Source organism: Eublepharis macularius, chromosome 9, assembly GCF_028583425.1.
Source record: "Eublepharis macularius isolate TG4126 chromosome 9, MPM_Emac_v1.0, whole genome shotgun sequence".
Taxonomy (NCBI): Eukaryota; Metazoa; Chordata; class Lepidosauria; order Squamata; family Eublepharidae; genus Eublepharis; species Eublepharis macularius.
Window position 1 is genome coordinate 71,565,740 of NC_072798.1, and position 24,404 is coordinate 71,590,143.

Consider the following 24,404-nt stretch of genomic DNA (forward strand, 5'->3'; position numbering starts at 1 on the left):
GTTCCATACAGATTATTACATCTTGTCATATATTATTATTATTTATGCATAGTCTGCCTTTCCCACTGAGAGCTGAGTCAGATTATACACTGCAGGTGAATACAATATAATCAATAGCTAGGATATTCACTGAGCAAAATATACATTCAGTATCTTTCCAATTTTATTTTAGTTTGGGTTTTTTTTGCAAAGCTGTGAGTCTTACAAGCAAATAATACCCCTTAATTTTGTCCATGAAGGCTCTCCTTTTGTATATATTTTTTATTTTCCACATCTTATTTATTCTAGCGAGAGGTTTACCCTTAAAAAAAGAGGTTTTACCATCCTACTATATAAAAGGCAAGCTGTTTGTGATGACTCAGTTTTTATCCCCGTGCAGGCACACTCTGGGCTGCACCAGGATAAAGAGTCATCACTAATATGGCTTGCTTAGGAAGGAGCAGGGAGGGCTGGCGCACCCCTCCCAGGGCTCTGCAGTAGCTGCAGGAAGGCCTGGCGTGGCCTGATTGGGCCACACCGGTCCAATTTCCACCCAGGCTGGTGCAGAGTGCAGGAATGCTGCTGGGGCAGCACGACAGGTCCTGGAGTGCTCCTGCACTCCGCACCGGCCTGATTTCCGCCTGCTTGAGGCCAAATAAGGCCAGTACAGAGTATAGGAATGCTGTCGGGACGGCATGATAGGCCCTAGAGTGCTGTGCTCTGCACTGGCCCAATTTCTGCCCGTTTGAGGCCAAATCGGACCGCTTTAGAGTGCAGGAACGCTGCTGGGATGGCACGACAGGCCCTGGAGTACTCCTGTGCTCCGCCCTGATCCAATTTCACTTCGGGTCAGTGCAGAGCGCATGGACACTGCTGGGGCAGCACGACGGGCCCTGAGGTCCTCCTGCACTCTGCACCAGCCCAATTTCCACCCATTTGAGGCTGAATTGGACTGGTGCGGAGCTCAGGAACGCTGCCAGGGTGGCGCGACAAGCCCTGGAGTGCTCCCACGCTCCACAGCAGCCCGATTTTGGCCCGTTTGAGGCCAAAATCAGCCTGCTGTGGAGCAAAGGGATGCTGCTGGACAGCACATACCCTCACAAGGCCCCACTAGAGCATGTTGTATTGTTAAACACAACGGGTGTTGTTGCTAGTTCGTAATAAACAGTGCTTCAAAGGGGGTCGGTTCTCTGCAAACTTCTCCTTTACAAATTTTGCCATAATCAGGCTTATGATTTGTAAATACTGAAACACTATAATAGCTCCTGTGATTCAAGCAAATGCAGAGCTGTATTCTATTATTTTTCTATTTTTAACTAAATTGACATAATGGTCCAAATCAGCTATCTGAAGCATTCTCTATTACTCTGTCTTACCTAAGGTACCAGTTCTCTTACTGCAGATGTGAACACTGAAATCCAAGGGGACAATTTACTATGCTAAAAATTTTCAAATACACTAAATTAAAAATCTTGTACTATCAAAAATCAAAGATGTAGCAGTTTATATTATGTTAAGAATTCATTCATTACTATATTTGTCTACCTGCGGGACCACCTCTTGCCATATGTTCCCTGGAGAGCTCTTTGCTCAGCTGATCAATAGCTTTTGGTGGTCCCTAGCCCAAAGAATGTTCACCTAGCCTCAACTAGGGCTAGGGCTTTTTCAGCACTGGCCTGGTGAAACTCTCTCTTCCCTGTGGGACTTATTACAGTTCCGCCAGGTCCGTAAGACAGAGATGTTCCACCAGTCCTATGGTAATAGTTGAGGTTTGGGCGGGCTACCTAATCGGCCTCTCTGTTGTGGCTTTGGTCCGCTATTTATCTGATACATCTATAACCTGCCTGCTCTACCCTTTCTGATTGTTGAATAGGTGTATTGTTTTACTGAGAGCCAGTTTGGTGTAGTGGTTAAGAGCGCAGGACTCTAATCTGGAGAAACTGGGTTTGATTCCCCATTCCTCCACTTGAAGCCAGCTGGGTGACCTTGGGCTAGTCACACAGCTCTTTGGAACTCTCTCAGCCCCACCCACCTCACAGGGTGTTTTGTTGTGGGGATAATAATGACATACTTTGTAAACCGCTCTGAGTGGGCATTAAGTTGTCCTGAAGGGTGGTATATAAATCGAATGTTGTTGTTACTACTACTACTACTACTACTACTACTACTACCACCTTGCTGCTGTTGGATGGTTTATGGTTTTAAATTGTATTTTGTACTTAGTACTATATTATTAATTTTATATTGTATTTATTGTTGTTGCATTTTAACAATGTTGTTACCTGCCTTGAGCCCACTTGCAGGGAGGGTGGGTTAGAAATTCAATAAATTAAATTAAATTAAAACTAACTACCTAAAATCTAAGTTCTCGTTATTATGGGGCTTGTGGATGCTGTATATCTGTCAAATTGTTAAGGCTTCGGGGTGAGTATGTTTCAGGTTCCTTTTTGAGCCTTTACAAGGTAAATGAAAGTAATGGAAAGTATAATTAATAAATTTCCCGCTAATCACGTTTTGTATGTGTTTGTTTATTTTCTGTACAGAAAGCCTGTTTGTGTTTCCTTGCCAGTGGAACTATCGTCCAGACCATTGCATTTATGGAAGTAATTGTCAGGAGGCTGAAAAAGCAGGAATATTTATCCTTCATGGAAACAGAGGCGTTTATCATGATGACAAACAACCTGCTTTTCAGGCTGTGTATGAAGCAATAAAATATGTAAGCCTTTGTAGTCTTATTTACATATTGGTTTTAATTTCTTTATACACTTTTAATTTGGGGGATGAACCTATCCCTTTGAATTTTAATAGCATCTTTTTTTAGGCAGCGCTCTTTTAAAACCTCAGTTAACGTGTTTAAGTGAGAATTCCAAAACATTTGTGCTGAAATTGCAGGGAACAAAAAAAAAAAAAAACTTTTACAGTGCCATCCTAAGAAGAGTTCTACCCTTAGATTGAAGACAGCAGCCTTCTATGGGTGTGGCTTTGCTTATGATGGCATGATTATTGTCCAAGAACAGCTTGTATATAAGTGTTGGATAGTTTCTGAAAGGTAATGATGTAGTCGGGTCGGGTGTCTGAAGTTTGCAAGGTATGCCAAAGGCTACCAAAACTTGCTGTGATACTGGTTTCTCATTATCAGATTTGAGAAGGAAAGATTGAGATATATTCATGATCTTGGATGTTGCAATCATACTTTGCTTAAATTCTGGTTGTTCTTCAGCTTATTTAAATCTAAACTTCAGTGTAATGAGTACACAACTTGCCTCAGCAGTCCCCCTCCCCAGAATTTCAGTGGGGCATCCGGCATAGTGCTGTAGTCACAAGACTCCCTCTCATCAAAGTGCTTGCAGTTATGAAAGCTACACTGGCAGGGCCACAGTGTGGGCAACTAGAACAGCTGTGAATAATTTCTCTCACATTTTGCTAAAACAAGTAACGAAAACTACAAAGTTCAGTTTTGTTATCTTTTCGAATTCTTATTCTGTGTAATTTAGTTGATTTGATTTGTGCAATTTATAATGTGTAAAAGCCTGTGGAAATCTTTCATGCCTGGCATAATTGTTCAGCTTCCATATTCTGCAAATAAGGTTTCTAATAAACTATTTATCAGTATTTCAGCATTCTCACTGAAGAACTGTAAAATGCAAGCAATGTTGCTTATTTTAATGGTGCATCCTATCTTGTATATAACCTTCAAAAATCAATAGTATATTTTAATGGTGCTTTGTTGCATCTTGTCATAAAGGTATAAAAATGAAGAAAAGTACTTTTGGGGGTCTGAGGATACACTACACTGAAAGAAAATGTGGTCTCATAAAAATACAATTTCTTTGCTCCTTAGAGTATTGCCAGAAAAATATTAAGAAAAGAAAATCTCTCAACTTTATTTACGATCAGTTTTGTTTATGCATAAGGCACAGAAAAGATGTAGATCAATACTGACCTGATGTGAACAAGATTAGCAAAATTATTTTATTTTGAAATGTTGAGTTTGCATATCGCTTTTTTAGAAAATACATAGTAAAATAACCTGTAACAATGGATTAATGGCTGTTTTTACTTCAGGTTTCCATTAAATACTGTAGGTGCTTGTTCATAATTCAGTTTAATGAAACTGCCCCATCTTTAATAGTACTATAGATTACTCTTTTCCTACTGTTTCAACTCAGTAAGAGCTATATATTATGTTAAAGAATGGCAGATGGAGATAATTATACCCATTTCAGGCCAAAAGCTGCAACATGGCAGGCGTGTGATCATGTAAATTAACCCATTAATTTAGGTGTCTGATGCTCATTTTTAAATTTGTTTGCCTGAATGGTTATGTGAAGAGCTTTTTTCCCCGCCTAGGTGAAAACATTTTGCATTCATTTTTTAGTTGACAGTAATTGGATGTTTTGAGTAATGGAAATATATTACAAACTTGCCAGGAGAGGATTTTGTATATTGTATTGTATTAAACATACTGTCAAGTTTTTACTGGTCCTGTCCATTAACCATATTTAGAGAGAGTCTTCCATTAAGCTGAATTCTTTATGCAAAATTGGAAAGCATTTTCAAAACAGGTTTGAAAAACTAGCGCTGTTATTAAGACCTTAAGAACTGTATCCATATAGCATTTCTATTTTTTTTCTTCCAGTATTCATTTGGTAATGACCTGGTACATTCCTTGCTGCTACCCCTTGAACTGGAACTACAAAAGACACAGCACACTTACTGCGGAAGAATATACAAAGTGTTCATAAAGCAGCTAACAAAAAGCATAAGGGACATTTATGATAGAAGATCTAAGGAAAGGTGATCATTACAGGCTCTCCAGACGGCTGAATTAAAGAACACAGATATGGGAGAATATATGATGCCTGAAGGATATTCATGCAAGAAGTCGCATAATGCTCTAATCAGTTGTTAGTCATGTGTCCAGAAACGTCTCCCAGTGTGAACAAAATGAAGATGCTGCGCATGCAGGAAAAAAAAAATACTGCAGAGAATGCTTGAAGTTCAGTTAGTACAGATATTCATCACAGTGAATAAGTTATTCATGTTTGTATTCAGGTTTATTTTACGCAACTTGTTTGTAAACCTCAAAAGATTTAAGACAAAATGAAGGTTTCTACACTTCAGGTATGACTTTATACTTTAGTTATACCTATTCTAAAATTTTGCTAGACTGTGAATGTAGCAATAATGGAGACAGCACTAACCTCACTTTAAAAATGTGAGAACAAATTGTTTACAGATGTCAGAAGTTATTCTGTTTTTAAAGGAATGTGATATAAGTTTAGACAATCTATATGTGCCTTTTTTATATTTTAAAATATTTTGACAATCATGTTATATATAACCTGCACAAGTATAACCAGGACTTCCACTTAAAGTGAGAATAACTAGTGGAAATAAATGTATCCCTCTCCCATAGTTAATGAAACATTGCTATGAAAAGGATGATGGGAATTTGAAGAGTACATAAGCACACTCAAGAACTAGCATGTGGGGGTTATTACAATTTTTTTAGACTTTCATAGTTTTAAAACCCTATTAGTATCAAAAGCAAATTTTCATGCAGTTTGGAAAAACAAATTAAGAACCATGAGCAGTTTGTGTGGTTCTTTAGATCCTGCCCAGAGCTTAACATGAGGCCAAAATTCCCTTTGCTGTATTTTTAAAAATTAAGGATGAATATGATAGGTATACTTTTCACTACAGTTTTTAATAAATTGAAGTACATCTTCATGTGACTTTTCTAGTCATTCTGGAAAGGAAAATGTGAAATAAACTATTGCTTATTATGAATAGGTATCTGAAGCCTAATAGTGACAACCTAGTACATTCTTATTCATCAGAATCAGTATACAATAGGTTTAATCATAGAGAAGTACTATTTGGATTTTTTTTTTGCTTACCAAATAGATAATGCACATTTGGCAACAAAGCTTTAAAATTTTGGCCAGAATCTTTGTTGTTGCAAACCTCTGATTTCAGTGGTTTCATAGTTATTTCAGTGGCACTGTTAAGCAGCTTTCTGTTTATATTGTTTGTTGTGTCTAATCTTAGTCATTACTGTAAAATAGCATCTTATAACATTTGAGTTATACTTCTGTAGTGGGAGTGAAGTTGGCATTTGATCTTTAAGCACTTGAACGGCATTCCCTGCTGTTGGAAGTTCAGGGCCCCAAAAATTTGAGAAGAAGGAAAGGTCATTCCTTGGCCATGCTGAGATGTACAACCTCCACTGTTATAATTATGCAAGTCCCTGTAGAACAATAAACTTCACACCGCAGTATGAGTTGTCTGTTCAGTTGCCAAAACTGATGTGAACAAACCTTAATTACTGTGCATCCTGCAATTCTTAACTGTTTTTAAAATAGTGAACAAAGCACACTTTACTATTTTGAAAAAATGTCTGATGACAAATGTCTGTTTATCGGTTCCATTTATCCTTTCTCAGCATTCCACTGGGATCGCAGTCAGCCACTGCTGAGGGTTAGAGAATCTTCAGGAACAAGGTCATGTGACTGAGGGGCTATATCAGGGGGAAGTTTGCTGAAATTCCCGCTATTGTGTGAAAAGAGCAAGCTTACACCAGAGATGAGGGCTTTCTGCTTATTCTCCATTCAGTTCCCCTGAACACATGACATATTGTTCTGTAGGGCCCTGTGACCATCAATAATGGCTGTTCAAAGGCAAGAAGGTAATAAAAATCACTTCTGTTAACTAACTCCATTTGTGGAAGTTTTGATCCGATCCAAAGATGCCAACCTGCATTATTGGAACTGACCATTACCCTGTTTGTCTTGCATGAAGAAAAAAAAAGAAACCTCATTTTAATATTGTTAACTTGGATATACATAAGACATTTTCATGGAGTCATACTGTAACTTTTCTTAAATATATTTGAATATGTCAGTACTTTTAGAAAATGAACAGAATTGGAGGCTGACTTCCATGCAAATAATTGTTATACTTATTTTTACATAAACTGGTTTTATATTACTGTCTGTTCTTCTTTTCACATCTAACTAGCTGCTTTTACTTACAGCAAAAAAAAGTTGCCGTCTGAATGGAATAGCTCAGATTCCTTCTAATGGAAACCTTTAGTTCGCTCCCAAATATTCATATTTAGCTGTACCTTCACATAAACAGAGAGAGCTGTAGGAAGGGTGGAAACTACCTAGAGAAACTAGTTTATAGGATCATATAGTGAGGAAAAGTTCTGAAAATTCTAAGATAATTCTAAAAAGTTTTATATTAGGAAAATATTACAAATGGTAGACACAATCTGGAACGGCTGGTGAGTACGCATACATATTTTGAAATGTGCACCAGAACTTTCCCTGGTTTTTCTTTAGATGAAAGCAGTTCTCCATAATGCACTCCTCATACTTGACTTACATTAGAACTTAGAGAAACCCCAAAATAGTTAATAAAAGAAGCACATGTTCACTCACAAAGTAATTACAATGTAAGATTTACTGCCAGTGAATATAGTGATGGGCAATAGCATAGATAGCTTTAAATGGGAATTAAGTAAATTTTTGCAGGATGTGTCCATCAATGGCTGCCGCTAGCTGCAATGGTTAAAGGGAAATTCCATTCCCTCTATTCAGAAGTCATAAACCTCTGTGTACCAGTGCTAGGAGGCAACTACAGGGAGAGGCCTCTGTGCACCATTACTTATCCTCCAGGGCAACTGGTTGATCACTATCTGAAATGGTATGCTAGACTCGAAGGACCATTGGTCTGATCCAGCAGGATCAGCCTATCCTCTTGTAGTAAAAGGCCAGATTTCTCAAGTTCACCAGTTTCAATTTTTCCATATGTTAGGTTACAAGTTTTATGCACATTATTTCTGTGTTCAAAGGGTAATATATATATATTTTTTAAAAACCCTAAACGGTAGACTTCCATAAGAAAGGGAAATCTCATTAGAAAGTCAAACACTTGTAAGAACTGGTAGGGGTTGTTTGCATGTAAAAGAGCAAAACAAAGAATGAGAAGGAAGGGAAAAATAACATTGAAAAATGGAGGAAGGGCAGGTTTAAAAGGACCAAGGGTCACTGTTAAGTATAGAATCATAAGATTTAGGCAGAGAAGAATAAATCTAATTTGGTACCTTCCAGCAGTGCCTCTTTCTGTGTTTATCTTGTGCAGAAAAGCATATTGCTTGGTTAACTCCTTATAGAATCATAGAATCACAGGGTTGGAAGAGACCTATAGGGTCATCTAGTCCACCCCCTGCAAAATGCAGGGAATTCCCAAATACTACCCCCCCCCCCCCAACACACACACAGTGACCCTTACTCCATGCTTAGAAGATGGCAAAACTCCATCAGGATCCCTATCCAAACTGGCCTGGGGAAAATTGCTACCTGACTCCAAGGTTGTGATTGGCCTTACCCTGGACATGTAAGAAGAGGCCACAAGAACTAAACACTGATGCAACCCTTCCTTCCCACCACACCTCAGAATAAGTTGTAAAGAAGTGTTCTTAGTTCAATAACAGTGTCTTGACTTAACAAAATTGATAGATCAAGATAGGCTATTTTGTGCTGGGCTCAGTCTGAGGCATTAGCTATATGAAGCCCTTCATGGCCTTGGTCCCTCATATTAGCAGGACTGCCTGTCCCCCTATACTCCTGCCCTGGGTGCTGGGCTCATCTAAGCAGGGCCTTCTGCAGATGCTATGTTGCAAATGGGCAAAATTAACAACTGCTCATACAATGTATTGTCGAAGGCTTTCACGGCCGGAGAACGATGGTTGTTGGGGGTTTTCCGGGCTGTATTGCCGTGGTCTTGGCATTGTAGTTCCTGATGTTTCGCCAGCAGCTGTGGCTGGCATCTTCAGAGGTGTAGCTACACCTCTGAAGATGCCAGCCACAGCTGCTGGCGAAACGTCAGGAACTACAATGCCAAGACCACGGCAATACAGCCCGGAAAACCCCCAACAACCAACTGCTCATACACTTACATTCTTTGTTGTGGCCCCCACTTTATAGACTGGCCTGCTTGATGAAATTAGAAGGCTCATACTCTTCTGGCTTTCAGCAAACTGCAAAACTGAATGATTCAAGATGGCTTTTTTTACACGGGTACTGTAATGAAATGGTTCAGAAAGATGCTTGAGTAAATGGATAGGGCCTATGGACTAGACTACTGTTTACTGTATGCACCTGCTCTATAATCTCTGCATTGTTTAATGTGTCATGTTTAAATGCTTATGCTTTTTTCAGATTTCTGCTCGTTTTCAGTTTTCTGCAGTCTAAAGCCTATTGCACTCTTGGATGTCCCATCCTTTTGATCATATTGACTTACACTATGCAAATCCACCTCTAGTCTCAGTGAGAAAGGCAGACTATAATCTATAAACTAAATAATAAACTAAAATATTTTTGTAGAAAGCTACAACACTAGATATCACTGGAAATACCAGGAAACCAGGACAGTCAGCTTTGTTATTTGTGGGGTTGCAATTTAACAGTTTTGGAGAAAGCAAACTTCCCTAAGCAAGGGATTAACTCTCATTAGTTGAGTGTTCTGTAGAAAAAGTAGATCAGTACAGTATTTGGGGTACCCCCCCATTTAGGGGAGTGCCTACAGGGATCCTCTCCTGTACCTTGTGCATGTAAGTATTAGGACATGGATACCTAGGTGGTAAATGGGAAGAAGGTATCTTAACGTGGCATATTGGTGACTGAAAACTTCAGGAGAAGTATTTGAAAATGAAACAAAATATCATTTTGAAGACATTTCTGTAATGTGATGAAAGAGAAAATAAGAGCCTTTAATGGTTAATTCATATTTCATTGTACAAGGCAAGCAAAATATGCTACATGTGGTACCTGTGAAATTTGTGTCTCTAGCAGCATGTGTCATACAGGTTCATGGATGGCAAGTCGGGAGTAGCCATGGTTCTCTACCATTCAAAATGGCTCCCTTCCCTGTGGTTAAGTGAACAAAAGGATGATCAAAATGTACTAAGCAATCCTCATTAAGGTCATTTGAAAATGCATGTATTCTGAGCATCAGAAGTGTAGTAGTAGTAAGTGATCTTGGCACAAAAGTCTACAGACCTATAAACGTTTTAAATAAATAATAGAAACATATTTAAGAGACGAATTCAATAAAACAGAAATCCCTGTACTGCTTCTGTCTTCCATGAGCTGATTATCTAGTGTTGACCAAAAACAATATTGTTCATTAAGCAGAAAAACAGATGCTTCACAAAAATACGGGTTTATCAAAACAATGCACTTGAGTCAATTTGCATCTTGGCAGCCCTGCCAAATTGCTCCATTTAGTGCTAGAGAACTGGAAAAATAGGCTGTGCATGGATCCAGCTAGTTTTCCTGATAGCGAAAATCATGAGGCCTGCATATACAAAAGCCACATGTGATGGGGGCTGTAGTATGGAGACAAATTCAGTAAGATTGAGTGAAAAAACTAGCTGCATCCAACCCTTCTGCTATTAACAAAACATTTGTTAATTCAAGTGAGAAGCAATTGGGCCTCAGACTAAATTAAGTCCTAGAAAAACTACACAGAGATTTTATTGCATTTTGGATAACTCAAACGCTTGTGAAAACTGTTTGTGCGAGTTGCATCTAGTCCCATTTAGTTAGAAATTAGTTGCCATGATGGGCAGGGATGGAACCAGTGGTAGGCGGTGCTGTTTAAAGAACAATGCTAACTTTAAAGCAGATAAAAGGGATGCCCCCTGCTTGGATATATCTAGTGCTCAGATGAAAAAGAGTAGAAGTATAAGAAGCAGGGCTTTTTTTCAGAGGGAACGCAGGGGGACGGAGTTCTGGAACCTCTTGAAAATGGTCACATGGCCGGTGGCCCCGCCCCCTGATCTCCAGATTGGGGGGGGGTTTAGATTGCCCTCTGCGCCACCCAGCGGCGCGGAGGGCAATCTAAACTCCCCTCTGTCTGGAGATCAGGGGGCGGGGCCACCGGCCATGTGACCATTTTCGCCGAGGGCAACCCACTGAGTTCCCAGAAAAAAAGCCCTGATAAGAAGTATAAGAGAAGAAGAAGAGCATTGCAAGAAAGAATAAAGGGTGTGATGGTGCAGGTAATGATGCAGAGGTCTCATTGATAGTGTGATGCATGTGTGAACAGGTTATATGGTGTAAGACCTAGAAGTCCCCAATTCAATAGTGTCATGGTCTTACTAGGTGGATTTAACAGTAGATTACCTGAGAAAATGCATATTGAACTCTTAGAACATTAGAGCACTAGATCAATACAAAGACGGTTTAAATAAATAACTTATTTATAAAAATAAGTAAGGTGCTTACTTTTTCCTACAAAAAGAATAATCTCAGTGTAAGTGAAAGCATATTTAAGGTGGTGGGCTGGTGGCAATTGTGTGACAGTCATGGATAGAAAGAGGGGGAACCAGAGTTATGACATCACTCGTGTCAAGCCCAGAACCACGGGCAGTAGAGTAAACGTGCTGGGGAGAGGGGCAGTAAATGAAGGGATAAAAAAGGGAGTTGAAACAAATGACGATACAGAACTCCCCAGTAGGTTTAGGGAAACTTAGGTGCTGGATTTAATAGAACAATGCGAGGTGGTCAAGTTCTACAAAGAACCCTCAAAATAACATATAATTCCTAATGTATTTAGCTATACCGATTTTTGTCATGTCCCTCTCTTTCCTCAAAGAGGAATAGGAAACCTAAGCCAGCTATCAGTCTAGCAACTGAACAAAAACCAACCGTTCCTCCCCCCCACACACACAGTCACCCGTGTTCTGTGGCAACAGAATGACCTTTATGCAGAGGGCCTTTAGAAAGAGAGCAAAAAAGTGGCAGTTCTATAGAAGCTTGTGATTCCGCAAGAGATGTCCCATAACTTACCAGAGGGTCCTGATCTGTTGCCTGAAAACAACTGGTGTCATATATGAAGGCTAGTGCACGTAATTTTTTTTTGCTGGGTTGACTCGCTGTCCTATGTACTGTTTTTAATTAAGGGGGGGGGGTAACAAAAACTATGAAGGTTAAAGCTTAAGTTTGCTGTAATTCTGTAATTGTGATCAAGGTTTTTCTTGCCAGCAAAGAAATGCTAATAGATAATTCTATGACATTATTGCTTAATGAAAAATGTTTTTGCTTATATTTATCTTCATTTTTTTCTATTAATAAGATTGCTGAACCAATGGAAGATGAGCCACTTATAAGAATGGCCTCTTGCAGTTTTCTTTACCATCATGTTCTGTGGAGGTCAATTTGTGTCTCATTCTTCCTTTGGTTCATTAACATCATATCCTCATTCACATAATTACAGACTTGGCTACAAAGGATTCATTTTTTCTTTTATGTTCATCTCTTATGAATCTTAATGTTCATTCAGCCATTTGTGTACACATCTTAACAGAGCAATTCACATTAAATCAATTTATATTACTCGTAATTTTAAAATTATATATATAGAAAAGTGAATGCAGAAATTCTGCCTAAATTACCCCCTCCCCCAAAATGAGGTGGTGGAATTCACAGTTCTTTAGCACACTTTTTTCCTGTTTCCAGAAAATGGAAGATATTTAATCAGTTTTTACTCCCTAAATTGGGAGTGTAGGAAATTAAAAATTAATTAAGCTGGATGTTTTATCTTTATATTGCTATCCTACTGTGCCTCACTGAGCAACTGTATCTAGAGACCCATGCTGCTTGAATGTTGTAATCTTGAAAAACTTCAGAACTACTGGGTAAGAGACAGCACAATGAGTCCCTTGCCTTCATATTTCTCTTGCATATTTAAAATGTTTCCCATCTGAGCGCCGTCTCCATCCCATGCAACCCCTCCAAGGTTACTAGTATGCGAATGAGGGCTGATTGCAGATAGAAGTCGAAATCACAGTGTTCCTTCTTGCTTAAAGAGTTCTGTAGCATTTTAGGTATGTTGGTGGCACAAAGATTTTAATTAGCTGTTTTGAAGGCTGTTTGACTCACAAATTGTAAACTGATACATTGATTTCTCTATGTGGTCTTAAAAGAATACATTTTTTGTCATTCTCTTCTGCTAGAACAGGCAGGAGCTCATGGTATTTTAGAGAGAGGGCTTTTTAATAGCCTCAGGTGGGCAGGTTCAGCATCTGCATTATCCGCAAAAGCACTCAAGTTTGTAGTCCCCAAGAGTGGTTTGAATGCATGTGATACAGTAAGCTTGCTGAAGCTAAACAGGTCTGGATCTGGTTATGTCCTGGGTTGGATGGATCACAAAACCTGTCAAAGTACGTGCTGATGGTTGCATATCTTTCTGACATTCCCCATGCCCCAGCAGTCCTTTACCACCCCAAGAAAGTTTATTTCCGAGGCTGTAGGGCCATCAAGATCCAACAGTCATCTCAGCTGGAGACGCTGCTGTGTGTAGGGGAAAAGGAGCAAAATTGCCCTCTCTATTCCATCAGCAGAGCTTTACAACACTCCCAACAAACTGAGATCGTTACTAACAACATACATTCAATGTTTGTTTTTAAATTTATGTGTTTAATTTCATAGTTTAGTTGCTGAGAGTTTTGTAAAAGGCAAAGAAATTCATTTTAAATAAATTGTGGAATATAATTTAAGAATAATGAAACAGTCTCAGAACTCTTACTGTTATAAGGAAACACAATACAGAGTTGAGGTACCCAAAGTTATTTGTCCAATATTTGCTTTTTGGTGTTTCCAGGAATATTGTGGTTTTCTTAAAAACATACACCCTGCACTAAAAATCCATGTTAGCTAATTATTGCTATTAATAATGATGGTGATATATGAATGGTCATTACATTTAAAAAGTCTTCAGTAATGCACTGGCTAAAATGTGAAGAGCTAATCTTAATTTGTTTCCTGAAGGCAGTGCTGTTTCTAGAGATTGGGAGAAGACATACATCAAGATATTCCCCCTCCCAAATCTTTATTATATTACATTCAGCATTTCTGGCAAGGAGCTCTGGTAAGATGGCATGCATTGTACTCCCTTTCCTCATTTTAACCTCACAACATCCTTCTGAGATAGGATAATCTGAGAGAGAAAGTGAGTGGCCATAAAGTCATCTAGTAAACTATGGGTGAATGGGGATTTCAGCCTCATTCCCAGTTCTAATCCAACCCTCTGACGACTGGAAAATCCTGGCTTTGCCTTACCTGTGCTGGAAAAAGTCTGGAAGTAGGCGACCAAGATGATCATAGGACTGAAGCACTTTCCCTATGAGGAAAGGCTGAAGAGTCTGGGACTTGTCAGTTTAGAAAAAAGGTGACTAAGGAAGGACATGATCGAGGTTTATCAAACTATGCATGGGGTAGAGGGTGAACACAGAATTTTTTTCTCCTATAATACTAGAATTTGGGGACACTAGTGAAGTTGATGAGTAAAATAACTTTTTTTAATTCAACAAGTATTTAAATTGTGGAATCCACTGCCAGTGGATGTAATGATGGCTACTAACATAAATGGGGTTAAAGGGAGGTTAGACAAATTTATAGAGAACCAATCCATCAGTGGTTACTAGCCGTGATGATGTAAAGGAATCTCTCCATCAAGAAGCAGTTAATCTCTGAGTGCCAGTGCTAGGAGGCAGTATGAGGAGCAAGCTTTGGCCTCTATGCAGCATTTGTTGGCTCTCAAGGGCAACTGGTTGGCCACTGTGTGAAAAAGAATGCTGGACTCAATGGACCACTGGTCTGACCCAGTAGGGCTCTTTGATTCAGCATCTGAAGCTGGGGAGCCAGACTTGATGGCTGTGCCTTGCTCTGTGCACTTGCTTCTTGCAGTGGTTGCTGTCATGGCAGCACTGGTTGCCATAGTTTCTGATAGGCTCAGTATCATGAGGCCCCCTAAAGCAGTCACGTCTAGCAGCAAGTGTATCTGAGGTCTGGGATGAACGTGTCTGCCATCATTCTCCCTGTGTGTGTACACACACACTCACACATGACTGCTTTAAGAACTATGGTGGGAAAGGAAGAGAGAAGGCCCACCACGTAACTGTTACTTGCTCAGCAGGACCATTTCCCCGTGGTCTAAAAATAGCACAAACAGGATTTGTGGCGTTTTTGTAAACAGATGGCATCAAAAATTGCGTGAGGAAGCCAGTAGCCTCCCATAAGTATCATGCTATTTTTAGACTGAGGAAGCGGCCCAGGTATACCCACCATGCACACTGTAGCCCTGAACAGAGTGCAGTTGTGTCAGCAGCAGAAACATCTGAGGTCTGGGGAGAGGCATTGATCCACTTTGTTCCCCTCAGCCCTCCAGCAGTGGTACAAAGATGAACACAAGCAACTGGAGAGGGGCCACGGCTCAGTAGCAGACCATCTCCAACTAAAAGGATCAGGTAGTGAGTAATGTAGAAGACCTCTCCCTGGCACCCTAGGAAACAGCTAGGGGACAGAGTAGGCAGTGCTGACCTTGACCAATCAAGGGTCTGAATCAGTATATGGCAGCTTCATGGCCACATTTTTAAATTCTGGGTGCCACTGGTTGCCAGCAGCCATTGTGTGGGGTGCAGAAAAGGGAAAGGAGCAACAAGAGAACAGCAGGCATAAACTGAGGACCCCCTCTAGGGCTCACAACCTGCCCATTGAATAGGGCTTTTGGCTGACCTACGATGTCATCTTTTTGTGTTTGTGGTTTTAGCACAAAGATTAATGTTACATAGTACGTAGTTTGTGAAAGCAGTTATAAATCTGTGACCACTGGACGGGCAACACAGGATAGCCTCTAATGGGATAAATTATTCTTGTTTCTGTCTGATGAAAGAGCCTGTGAACACCTTCAACCCTTACATGCATTAAGCAAAGTTTCTTCATCAATGAATAATGTATTCAGCTGGGTGTCTAGGAAAAAAATACTGCAGAATGCGTATCAGGCTCTCAACATATTCCCATGCAGAATGGCTTTAAAAATTACATCACAGCTTGTGGCATGAGAGGTTTTTCATGATATATATCATTAGCTAGGCATGCTGAAGGGTGGAATAGTTTGGAAAAGGCAGGACACGCTTCCTTCTTAGTGCTCACATTGGTCCATTGAAATGTCTGTGTTGTTTCTAGTTTTACTGTAAAAATGAGGCAGCATTCTGTGTTTTATCGCCTGTGTGGGGCAGGGAAGATCTTTTGCTTTGTCCTAGTAACTTTGCCAAAGTCAAAGAGGGATAAAAGGGAGCTTCTGCAGTGAAAACTATGACGACTTGTATGCTTGTCAGGGAAACAGCAGTTTACTGAGGCATTTTAGACTAGATGGTGTGCAAGAACAACTTAAATACTCTACCTTTGCCCAGGGCTTTTATTCTGGGAAAAGAGGTGGTGGAACTCAGTGGGTTGCCAGCACAGGGGGCAACTCCTGGCGGGAGGTGGTGCCCCTGGTACCACATGCGCATGCGCAAAGTGCGCACACGCTCCCAGGACCGCACAATGACGTCACTTTGGGTCAGCTGGAATAAGGAGGGAGTTTTTTAAAATCGCCCTCAGCGAAAATGGTCACATGGCCGGTGGCTCCGTCCCCTGATCTCCAGACAGAGGGGAGTTTAGATTGCCCTCCGTACCGCTGAGCAGCGCGGAGGGCAATCTAAACTCCCCTCTGTCTGGAGATCAGGGGGTGGGACTACTGCCCATTTGACCATTCTCAAGAGGTGCCGGAACTCCGTTCCACTGCGTTCCAGTTGAAAAAAAGCCATGCCTTTGCCCATCTGAATTAGGCCCCTATGTGTCTGATAGCTGAGTCTGAAGAACACTGAAAGCTCTAAACATGGAATTTCCCAGAATATTGTCTGGTTTGGTCCTTAATAAGCATTCATTTTTAAAAATATTCTCAAAAGCCACAAGTATTGCTGGGTTCTGTCAACTTCTTTCTGTTGATAAAAAGCATAAGCTTTTTGGACTAGAAGTCAGTGAACATCTCTTACTTGTGTGACTGTATACTTCACTGAATTGGTCTCTCTTGTTTCAAAGAGTAGTTCCCCACTTCTTTTCCCCCCAAGAGTACTAAAAAGGAAAACAACATAAGAAAAGATAATAGGCTTGCCAAGCACTTCATAAATACCGTGCTGCATTGCGCAGACACATACATGTGTGCACAGTTTAAGAAATTTGCTTCCTGAGGGAAAACCTGTTTGTGCAAAATCAATAGAAAATGACCCAGATCACACATTTGTGTTTAATGAGAATAGCTTTACTGACACAAAAGGGACTACCAAAATTAAACTGAGATCTTGCTTGGTTACCCACAGTGGCTGGGGAAGAAAGTATTAATGATGAAATAGTGCAGGAAACAGGGCAGCAAGCTGGATACTGAGGGGAAAAAAATTTTGGCCATTACTTCCCTCTCTTCCTATGTTCATTGTATCAAATGAAACAGCACAATTTAATGTATTATCTCAAAAATTCTAAAAACAGTGTCTACTTCTATGTAGCCCCCCCTCCACACTCTTCACCTACTTCTAGATTTCAGTCAGGGAGAGCTGTATAGGCTAGCGACTCCACTGCCCTACATGGATCTGGCTAAAACTGAATAGATGCAGCAGGCAGTGCATCTGCCCCCACTGGCCTCATAAACATGTGCCAAAGGTACTGTATTTAACCCAAAAAGAGGATAGCGCTGAAGATTTTGAAGCTATTTCATGTTGTTCTAAGACAGTGGCCAGTCCAACAAATCTCTTCTTGCAGCATGGAAGAATGAAAGCATTTTTTCAAGAATCAAAAAGAGATGTAAGAATGATTAAATGTGGTGTAAAATGACCCAACTGAATGACTAGCTCACATTGGGCTTCTGATTGAAAGGTCAGATCCTGTCCCCAGACAGTAAACTTAAGCAGCGTGCTCTTAATGATTCTGGGGCTCCTGGGCAAAAGTCCAGGATGGGACTGCAGAATCACTGTCCTCTTGCCCTGTACAAAGTGGGCAGAAGCCAGCTGTCCAAGCCCCAGATGATAGGTACGAGCAGTAGCATGAGCCTGCTTTTCTTCTTTTGCCTCTCCTTTGAGGAGATAGAGCTGTGGGTAGTCAGGGGCTCCCACAAGGGGAGGCTCTGGAGAAGCTTTCCCTGTTGTCCTTTGCTAATACTGCCCCTGAACTTAGATGGCACTCTTTTGAACCTACGCTGGGACTGGGACTTTATTTATATATACAGCACAATGTGAAATTATCACATGTGTGCACGCAAAGCGTGCGCGCACTCCTGGAAATGCATGATGATGTCACTTCCTGAAGTGATGTCACTTCTGGAAGTGACGCCACTTCCCAGAACCCAGCACAATGCATTACGATGAGATAAATGTTAGTAAGTTTGGGAAACTACACTATTATGAGAAAGGGTTTTTTTTCCTTTCTGTATCCTCTACAAAAAGTGAAATCTTCCATTCCCTTTCCCAAACATTTCATTTCTTTGGAATCATATTTTAAAATATGCAAGAAGGAGGGGGCCTCTAAAAATCCAAAACCCATCTCACAAATCTAAATTCTAACAGATTCCGTCTGCCAGCACAGGAAAAATATTCCAAAATTCTTTCTCAAAATTCCACAGAGTCTGAAATTCATAAGCTAATGAATATTGAATTTTCAAATTTTCAGGGAGGGTTTTGCTTCACTGGAGCAATTCAAAATGAGATACTCAACTTTAGCTGCAGTAGATTTATACTTAGTTTAAAATGGCTTTTTTTTTGGTTGCCTGCCAGCTCTACCTTACCAATGGCTAAGGTGTTGTGACATTGTGAAATGCTCATAAATATTCCGATGTCCCAGACAAACAATATTCATAAAAACTTCCTTAACACCCATATATCCACTGGAATTTCAGTGATGTTAATCAGCTGAGGGTGGGGAGAACCATTTGAGTTATAGCTATTAAGACATAAGAACGCCTATATGCTTGATGCAAGCCTTCTGTGACTTGGACACAGCTATCCGTTTCTAGCATGAAACTAGAATAACCATAACGGATATTTTAACTAATACAAATAGCCATAACTGATATATTTAACTAACACAGAACCAATCTGCATTAAAAAGATGTGGGAACCATAACAATGTCAACTTTAGTCAACAAAAGAATTAAAGCCACACACACACAGCCAGCCCTACCCACCCCCATGAAAAGAAAACAGAATGAACTCAAAGCAGCACACACACACACACACACAGCCCCCACAGCCCCGTGAAAAGAAAGCAGAATGAACTCAAAGCAGCACACATACACACACAGCCTCACCCACCCATCCCCCAATGAAAATAAAACAGAATGAACTCAAAGCAGCATGCACATACACAGAAACCCCTGAATGAAATGAAAGCAGAATGAACTCAAAGCAGCTTAGTCTTCCCTGCAGAGCCCCTGCCGGGTCCCAGCTCGTGCTCTCTCTCACTCACTCACAGAGGAATGGAAAAAAAGCAGAATGAACTCAAAGCAGCTAAACCTCCTCGGGAGAGCCAGCCCCAGAAGCTGTTTGCCCTCCCTCTTTCTCTCTCTCTCTCACTCACAAATGAAAAAAAACTCAGAATGAACTCAAAGCAGCTAAGCTTCCTCTGCAGAGCCCGCAGGGCCAAAGGAATCACATTGGCAGATTCTAGAGCTTCTGGAATGGCATTCTGGAGCATCTCCCCCCAAAAGCCCTACTATAACAATGACAATATTATTAATAACTAGGGTAAACTATTAAATAATATGGCCCTCCTGGCCGGCAGGCTAAGGCTTAAGGCAGGGGGCTGCCTTTGCTGCCCTGGAAGGATAAGCAGCAGCGTCCCCTGGCATGTTTGGGCCATGTGTTTGGGGTGCAGGGCTAGGTGCCTTAAAAGGCTGCCCCACCCCCTTGCTCAGCATTTGCTGCCCCGTGCTCAGCCCACTTGCTTGCCCTGTAGCAATGTAGGTTTAGACCGGTTGCTGCTTCAGGGCCAAGTAAGAATTTTTCTTTCTTCCCTGATTGGCCTTGGGAAGGAAGTTTTTCGCCTACCTTGCACTGCTTGCATGGGAGGTGGCTATTGGCTGTGGTGGTGCCGATATAGGTTGTCACCAGCAGAATGGAGCTGGGGGAAATTGAGTGGTATGGTGAGTACCCTTGGCACATCCCCGTTGGTGGGGATATTAGGGGCCTGTCAGGATCAGCTGGCATGCTTTATGGCAGCCAGTTGAGAGAGCAGGCTGCCTGGTGGGATCCCCTGTACAAGTCCTTCCCTCATGCTCCATTGTGGGGTGCTTGGAGCTTTAAGGGGGAAACCATCCGCCAGGCCGGCCGGATCCCAGACATGCATATGGATGGCTCACACCCGGGGCAGCGGGTCTTGCCCAGACAAATCAAGACGGCATCCAGGAGCAACCCCAGGGCTTGACCTGTACCACTAGTTAGGCCCTTGCCAGGTTTAGTTTGCATTACAGTTAGTGTTGCTGCCAAATGAAAGTGGCCCTTTAGTACCCAAGCCTTGTGTCTGCCTCTTTATTCTGACTGGGGGAGGGGGCAATAACACTTATCCAAGGAATGGGTACTGCTAAAAGTGCATAGCAAAGCACCCACAGTATGAGGCTCCATCTGGACTGGAACAAGGTTGCCATTTATCAAAAATACATAAAAATTTCTTGAATTTGTTTGAGATAGAGTTGACATAGTCAGATGATAAATTAAAAATATTATCAAGTACAGGTTGCCATTTATCCAGCAAGTTGTATTTTACATTACAATTTTCTGCACAGGTCATCTGAGATCTTATCAAAGATTAAGAAGTCCCATACCTTGTTGAAACATTGTGATAAAGTGGAATGTGTGGGATTTTTCCAATTGGATGCAACTAGGCTTTTGGCTGCTGTTAATAAAGTGGCTATTAGTTCCTTTCTTACCACAGGAATAGTATTATTTTGCCAATAATTTAAAAGCATTGCTTCCGGCTGTGCTGGCATAACATAACCAGTAAGGAGATTAATTTGCTGTATCACTTTAGACCAAAAGCCTTTTATTGAATAACATTCATTTTTAATGGAGAAAAGAAACGCACTTTCATCTGATTTGGTGCCCCTTGAAGCCTGATGCCCCAGACCTAGTTTGGCATTACAGGCAGAAGAAATCTTGCATCTGCCTTGGATTGTGGCAAATTTTCTATTTATTTTGATTCTCCTTGGCATTTTTGTTGATTCATTTCATCACAACTCAAAATTGTGGCTTCACCTGGCTCAAACCGAAAGAGTGCCCTTATCCTATCCCTTAAAATTCAAAATGGCTAAAAAGCATCTTATACTTAACTGCCAGTTATGGGTTATACCTCTTTTCACCTACCTGTTCTTCAGGTTTTATGGGATAAAGGGAATCCTTGCTTGCTGGACAACAGAAGAAGGGAATCTTCTCCTTATCTCAGTAAGTGGTACCACAGTGAAGGTGAGCTCTGGAATCTCTTAATTTTTTGTTGTTACTTGAGCAGTTGAGATAGGGCAGCCTGAATCTCTCCATCTGATGAAAATTTCTTTTGTATTGTCGGGACTTTTTTCTGAGTCTCTTATGCATAATCCAAAGTACTTTCTTCTTTTCTGCAAGTAGCTTTTACAGACAATCTTTCAGCATTGAGCAAACATGAATCTCTGTGTCTTACATTCTCTCTGTTTTGTTAAAAAGAAGCAGCAGTAGCAGCTGAAAGAATTATCCTTAAAGGAACTAATCTTTTAAGAGCATGGGGATTTGAATCAATAGCTCCTGATCAATATGTTGTACATATAATCATTGTTTCCCTGTGCTGTACTTCCTGTGGGCTGAAAATCAAAACCCGAAGGTTTGAAAATCAATAGGATACATTTGTGAATTTTACAGAAATTTGGAGAGACAGAGAATTAGATTTTTTTGTAATGAGGGTGGGCATGCTAAGAAAGGGATAGTATGTTCTAAAAATCCTATCGTAACTACATTGTTGGAATCACACCAAAAATCATTGGACATCTGTGTGTCAGAACAGAAGCCTTCTGGAAATGAAGAACCCTTTAACATCACAGTATCTGGTACAGTATTTGTTACAATATGGAGGTAATAACAATAACTAGTAAGGTAAGATCTTTTCATTGGAGTGGATCCAACCAGCTCTTCTGCTAGTGAAAAAGGGTGGAGAGGGTTCCCTTTGACCACCAAAAAGACAATGATGGGGCCTGCAAGAACATAAAAAAAATCCCTGGTGGATCAAACTCACAATCCATCTAGTCCAGAAACCTCTCTAACACAGCAGTCGACCAGTTTCCTTGGAGGACTAATAAACAGAGCATAGAGGTCAGGACCTTTTCCTGATGTTGCCTCTTAGCATGGGCTTTCAGAAGTTTGCTATCTTTCAATATGGAGGTTATTTTTAGACACTAGCTATTGATGGGCCTGTCCACCATGAATCTGTCTCATGGCCATCGCTATATCCACTTACAGTGAATCCCACAATTTGTTGTGTGAAAAAGGTTTTTTTTTTCTGTCCTGAATTCATTAACTGAATTTCATTCAGGGTCCCCTAGTGGTATTATTATGAAACAAAGCAAACAAGTTCCCCTCAGTTGCCTTTTTTCTGAACTGAATAGTCCCAGATTCTTCAGGCTTTCCTCACAGGAAAGATATTCCAACATCTTAATAATATGGGTTGCCCTCTTCTGTACTTTTTCCACCTCTGCAATATCCTTTTTGAGATCAGAACGGCACACAGTTCTGTAAATGAGGCCTCACCCAGGGCCAGCATGCCCATTGGGGCAGATCCAGCCCCTGCCTTGAGCGCTGAGGTGCCGAAGGGGGCGGCAGAGGGGGTGCCGTGGCGGGGGTGCTCGCCGCAGAGCTGGTGGCAGCAGCGCTGGCAGCTGAGTGGGAGGGATGAGAAGCCACTTGCGCACCACCCCAGCTGCCTGCCATGCTTGGCCCACAGCTGTTGCAGCCTGCCAACCCTCCCACCCTGCACTGCCGTCGCTGCCAACACATGCCCTCGGCCAGACGCAGCAGCTGTGGGCCAGGCGCAGCAGGTGGCCATGGCGGCGTGCGGAACAACAGAGCAGGAGGGCTGGGAGGATGCACGTGCACCTCCCCAGCCACCCGCCGCACCCGACTGGGAGCGCGGGCAGCCTCTGCATGCCGTCCCAGCCGCCCGCCGGTCAGTGGGGCCAGCTTGCTGCATGATGATGTCACACGCAGTGACATCACACAGTCCGATGCACACGTGCACACACTCTGTGCATGCGTGTAGGGGCAGCCTCGGGTGCCAGAAACCCTGGCGCCACACCTGGCCTCACCATAGGTCTATACAAGGGGATTACAATATTTGCTGTCCTATTTTCAATTCCTTTCTTAATATAATCCCTGACATGGAGTTTCTCTTTTTCACCACTGCCACACACTGAGTTGACATTCAGCCAGCTATCCACTTCAAACCCAAGATTTCTCTCTCTCTCACTCTCAGCCAGTTTAGATCTCTCTCAGCCTTAGCCAGTTTAGATTCCATGCTTGTGTGTGTATATATATATACATATATTTAAGTATGTATATTTAAAGCTGGGATTTTTTTGTCCCAATGTGCATCTTGCCTGCATAGATAATAGGTTGCCATGTTGTTGCCCACTCACCCATTTTAGAGAGATCTTCTTGGACCTCTTCATAATCCACCTCGGTTTTCATCATCCTGAATATTTTGGCATATCCATAAACTTGGCCACTACAATGCTCACCTCCAACTCCAGATAATTTATGAACAAATTAAATAGAACTGGACCTAATACCAATTCTTGTGGGACCCCCACTGCTCTCTACCGTGAGAACAAAATGCAACAAACTGTAATTTTGCAGAGTGCAAAATGCAACAATATCCAACAAAGTTTACAACAAAATGTACAAAATGCACATGTAAGAAGGAAAATTAGGTGAAATTGAGTGGGGGAAAAAGTTGCCTGGATCCAATCCACTACATCCACACATAAAAGTAACCTCCAAAACCTGCGCATATCCTCCCATAGCAAAATGTATACATTGCCCTGAACAAGGGCAATGTATACATTTTGCTTGTGTGTACAGCTTAAGCATCACAATTTCCTTGTGGAGTAACAGGTCTGCCACATAATACACAAAGTCGGGATACAAATGTATTTTACTTGTATACCTCTCCTCCTCTTTAGATACTGGACAAGCTAATGCAAATTAGTCCCTTCATTTAAGTGAAATCTCAAATATTTGGGACAGACTTTTTCTTCCACAAATGAAAGCTGTAACTAAAGATTATTGCAATGTACTTAAAATTCAGGCCTCGCAAACTAATTGATTTCAATTACTATACTTGAGTCTAGTTGACAGAACCCTGAAACAACTGGAATGTCATTAATTCGTTTTTTTTAAAGATACACTAACAGGGTTACTTCAGTAATGCAGATGAGGGCAGAAGTGAAGCAAGGGAATTTACCATGTATTTGCTTTCTAATGCATAGACAATTTTCTCTGCTGTTCCCATTTTGCTCCATTTCATACA

The 24,404-nt window shown here is 41.2% G+C and overlaps 1 protein-coding gene across 2 annotated transcripts in view; it reads left to right on the forward strand.

The window, feature by feature from the left end:
• The window catches only part of GXYLT1 (glucoside xylosyltransferase 1), a 35,941-nt gene extending 28,969 nt beyond the window's left edge, over nt 1-6,972 (forward strand). For both annotated transcript variants that reach the window (XM_054989401.1, XM_054989402.1), the window contains 2 exons: nt 2,523-2,695; nt 4,619-6,972. In XM_054989401.1, the coding sequence (XP_054845376.1) occupies nt 2,523-2,695; nt 4,619-4,780 (335 nt within the window). In that variant the 3' untranslated portion in view covers nt 4,781-6,972. The remainder of the gene's footprint in view (nt 1-2,522; nt 2,696-4,618) is intronic.
• The last annotated feature ends 17,432 nt before the right edge of the window (nt 6,973-24,404 follow it).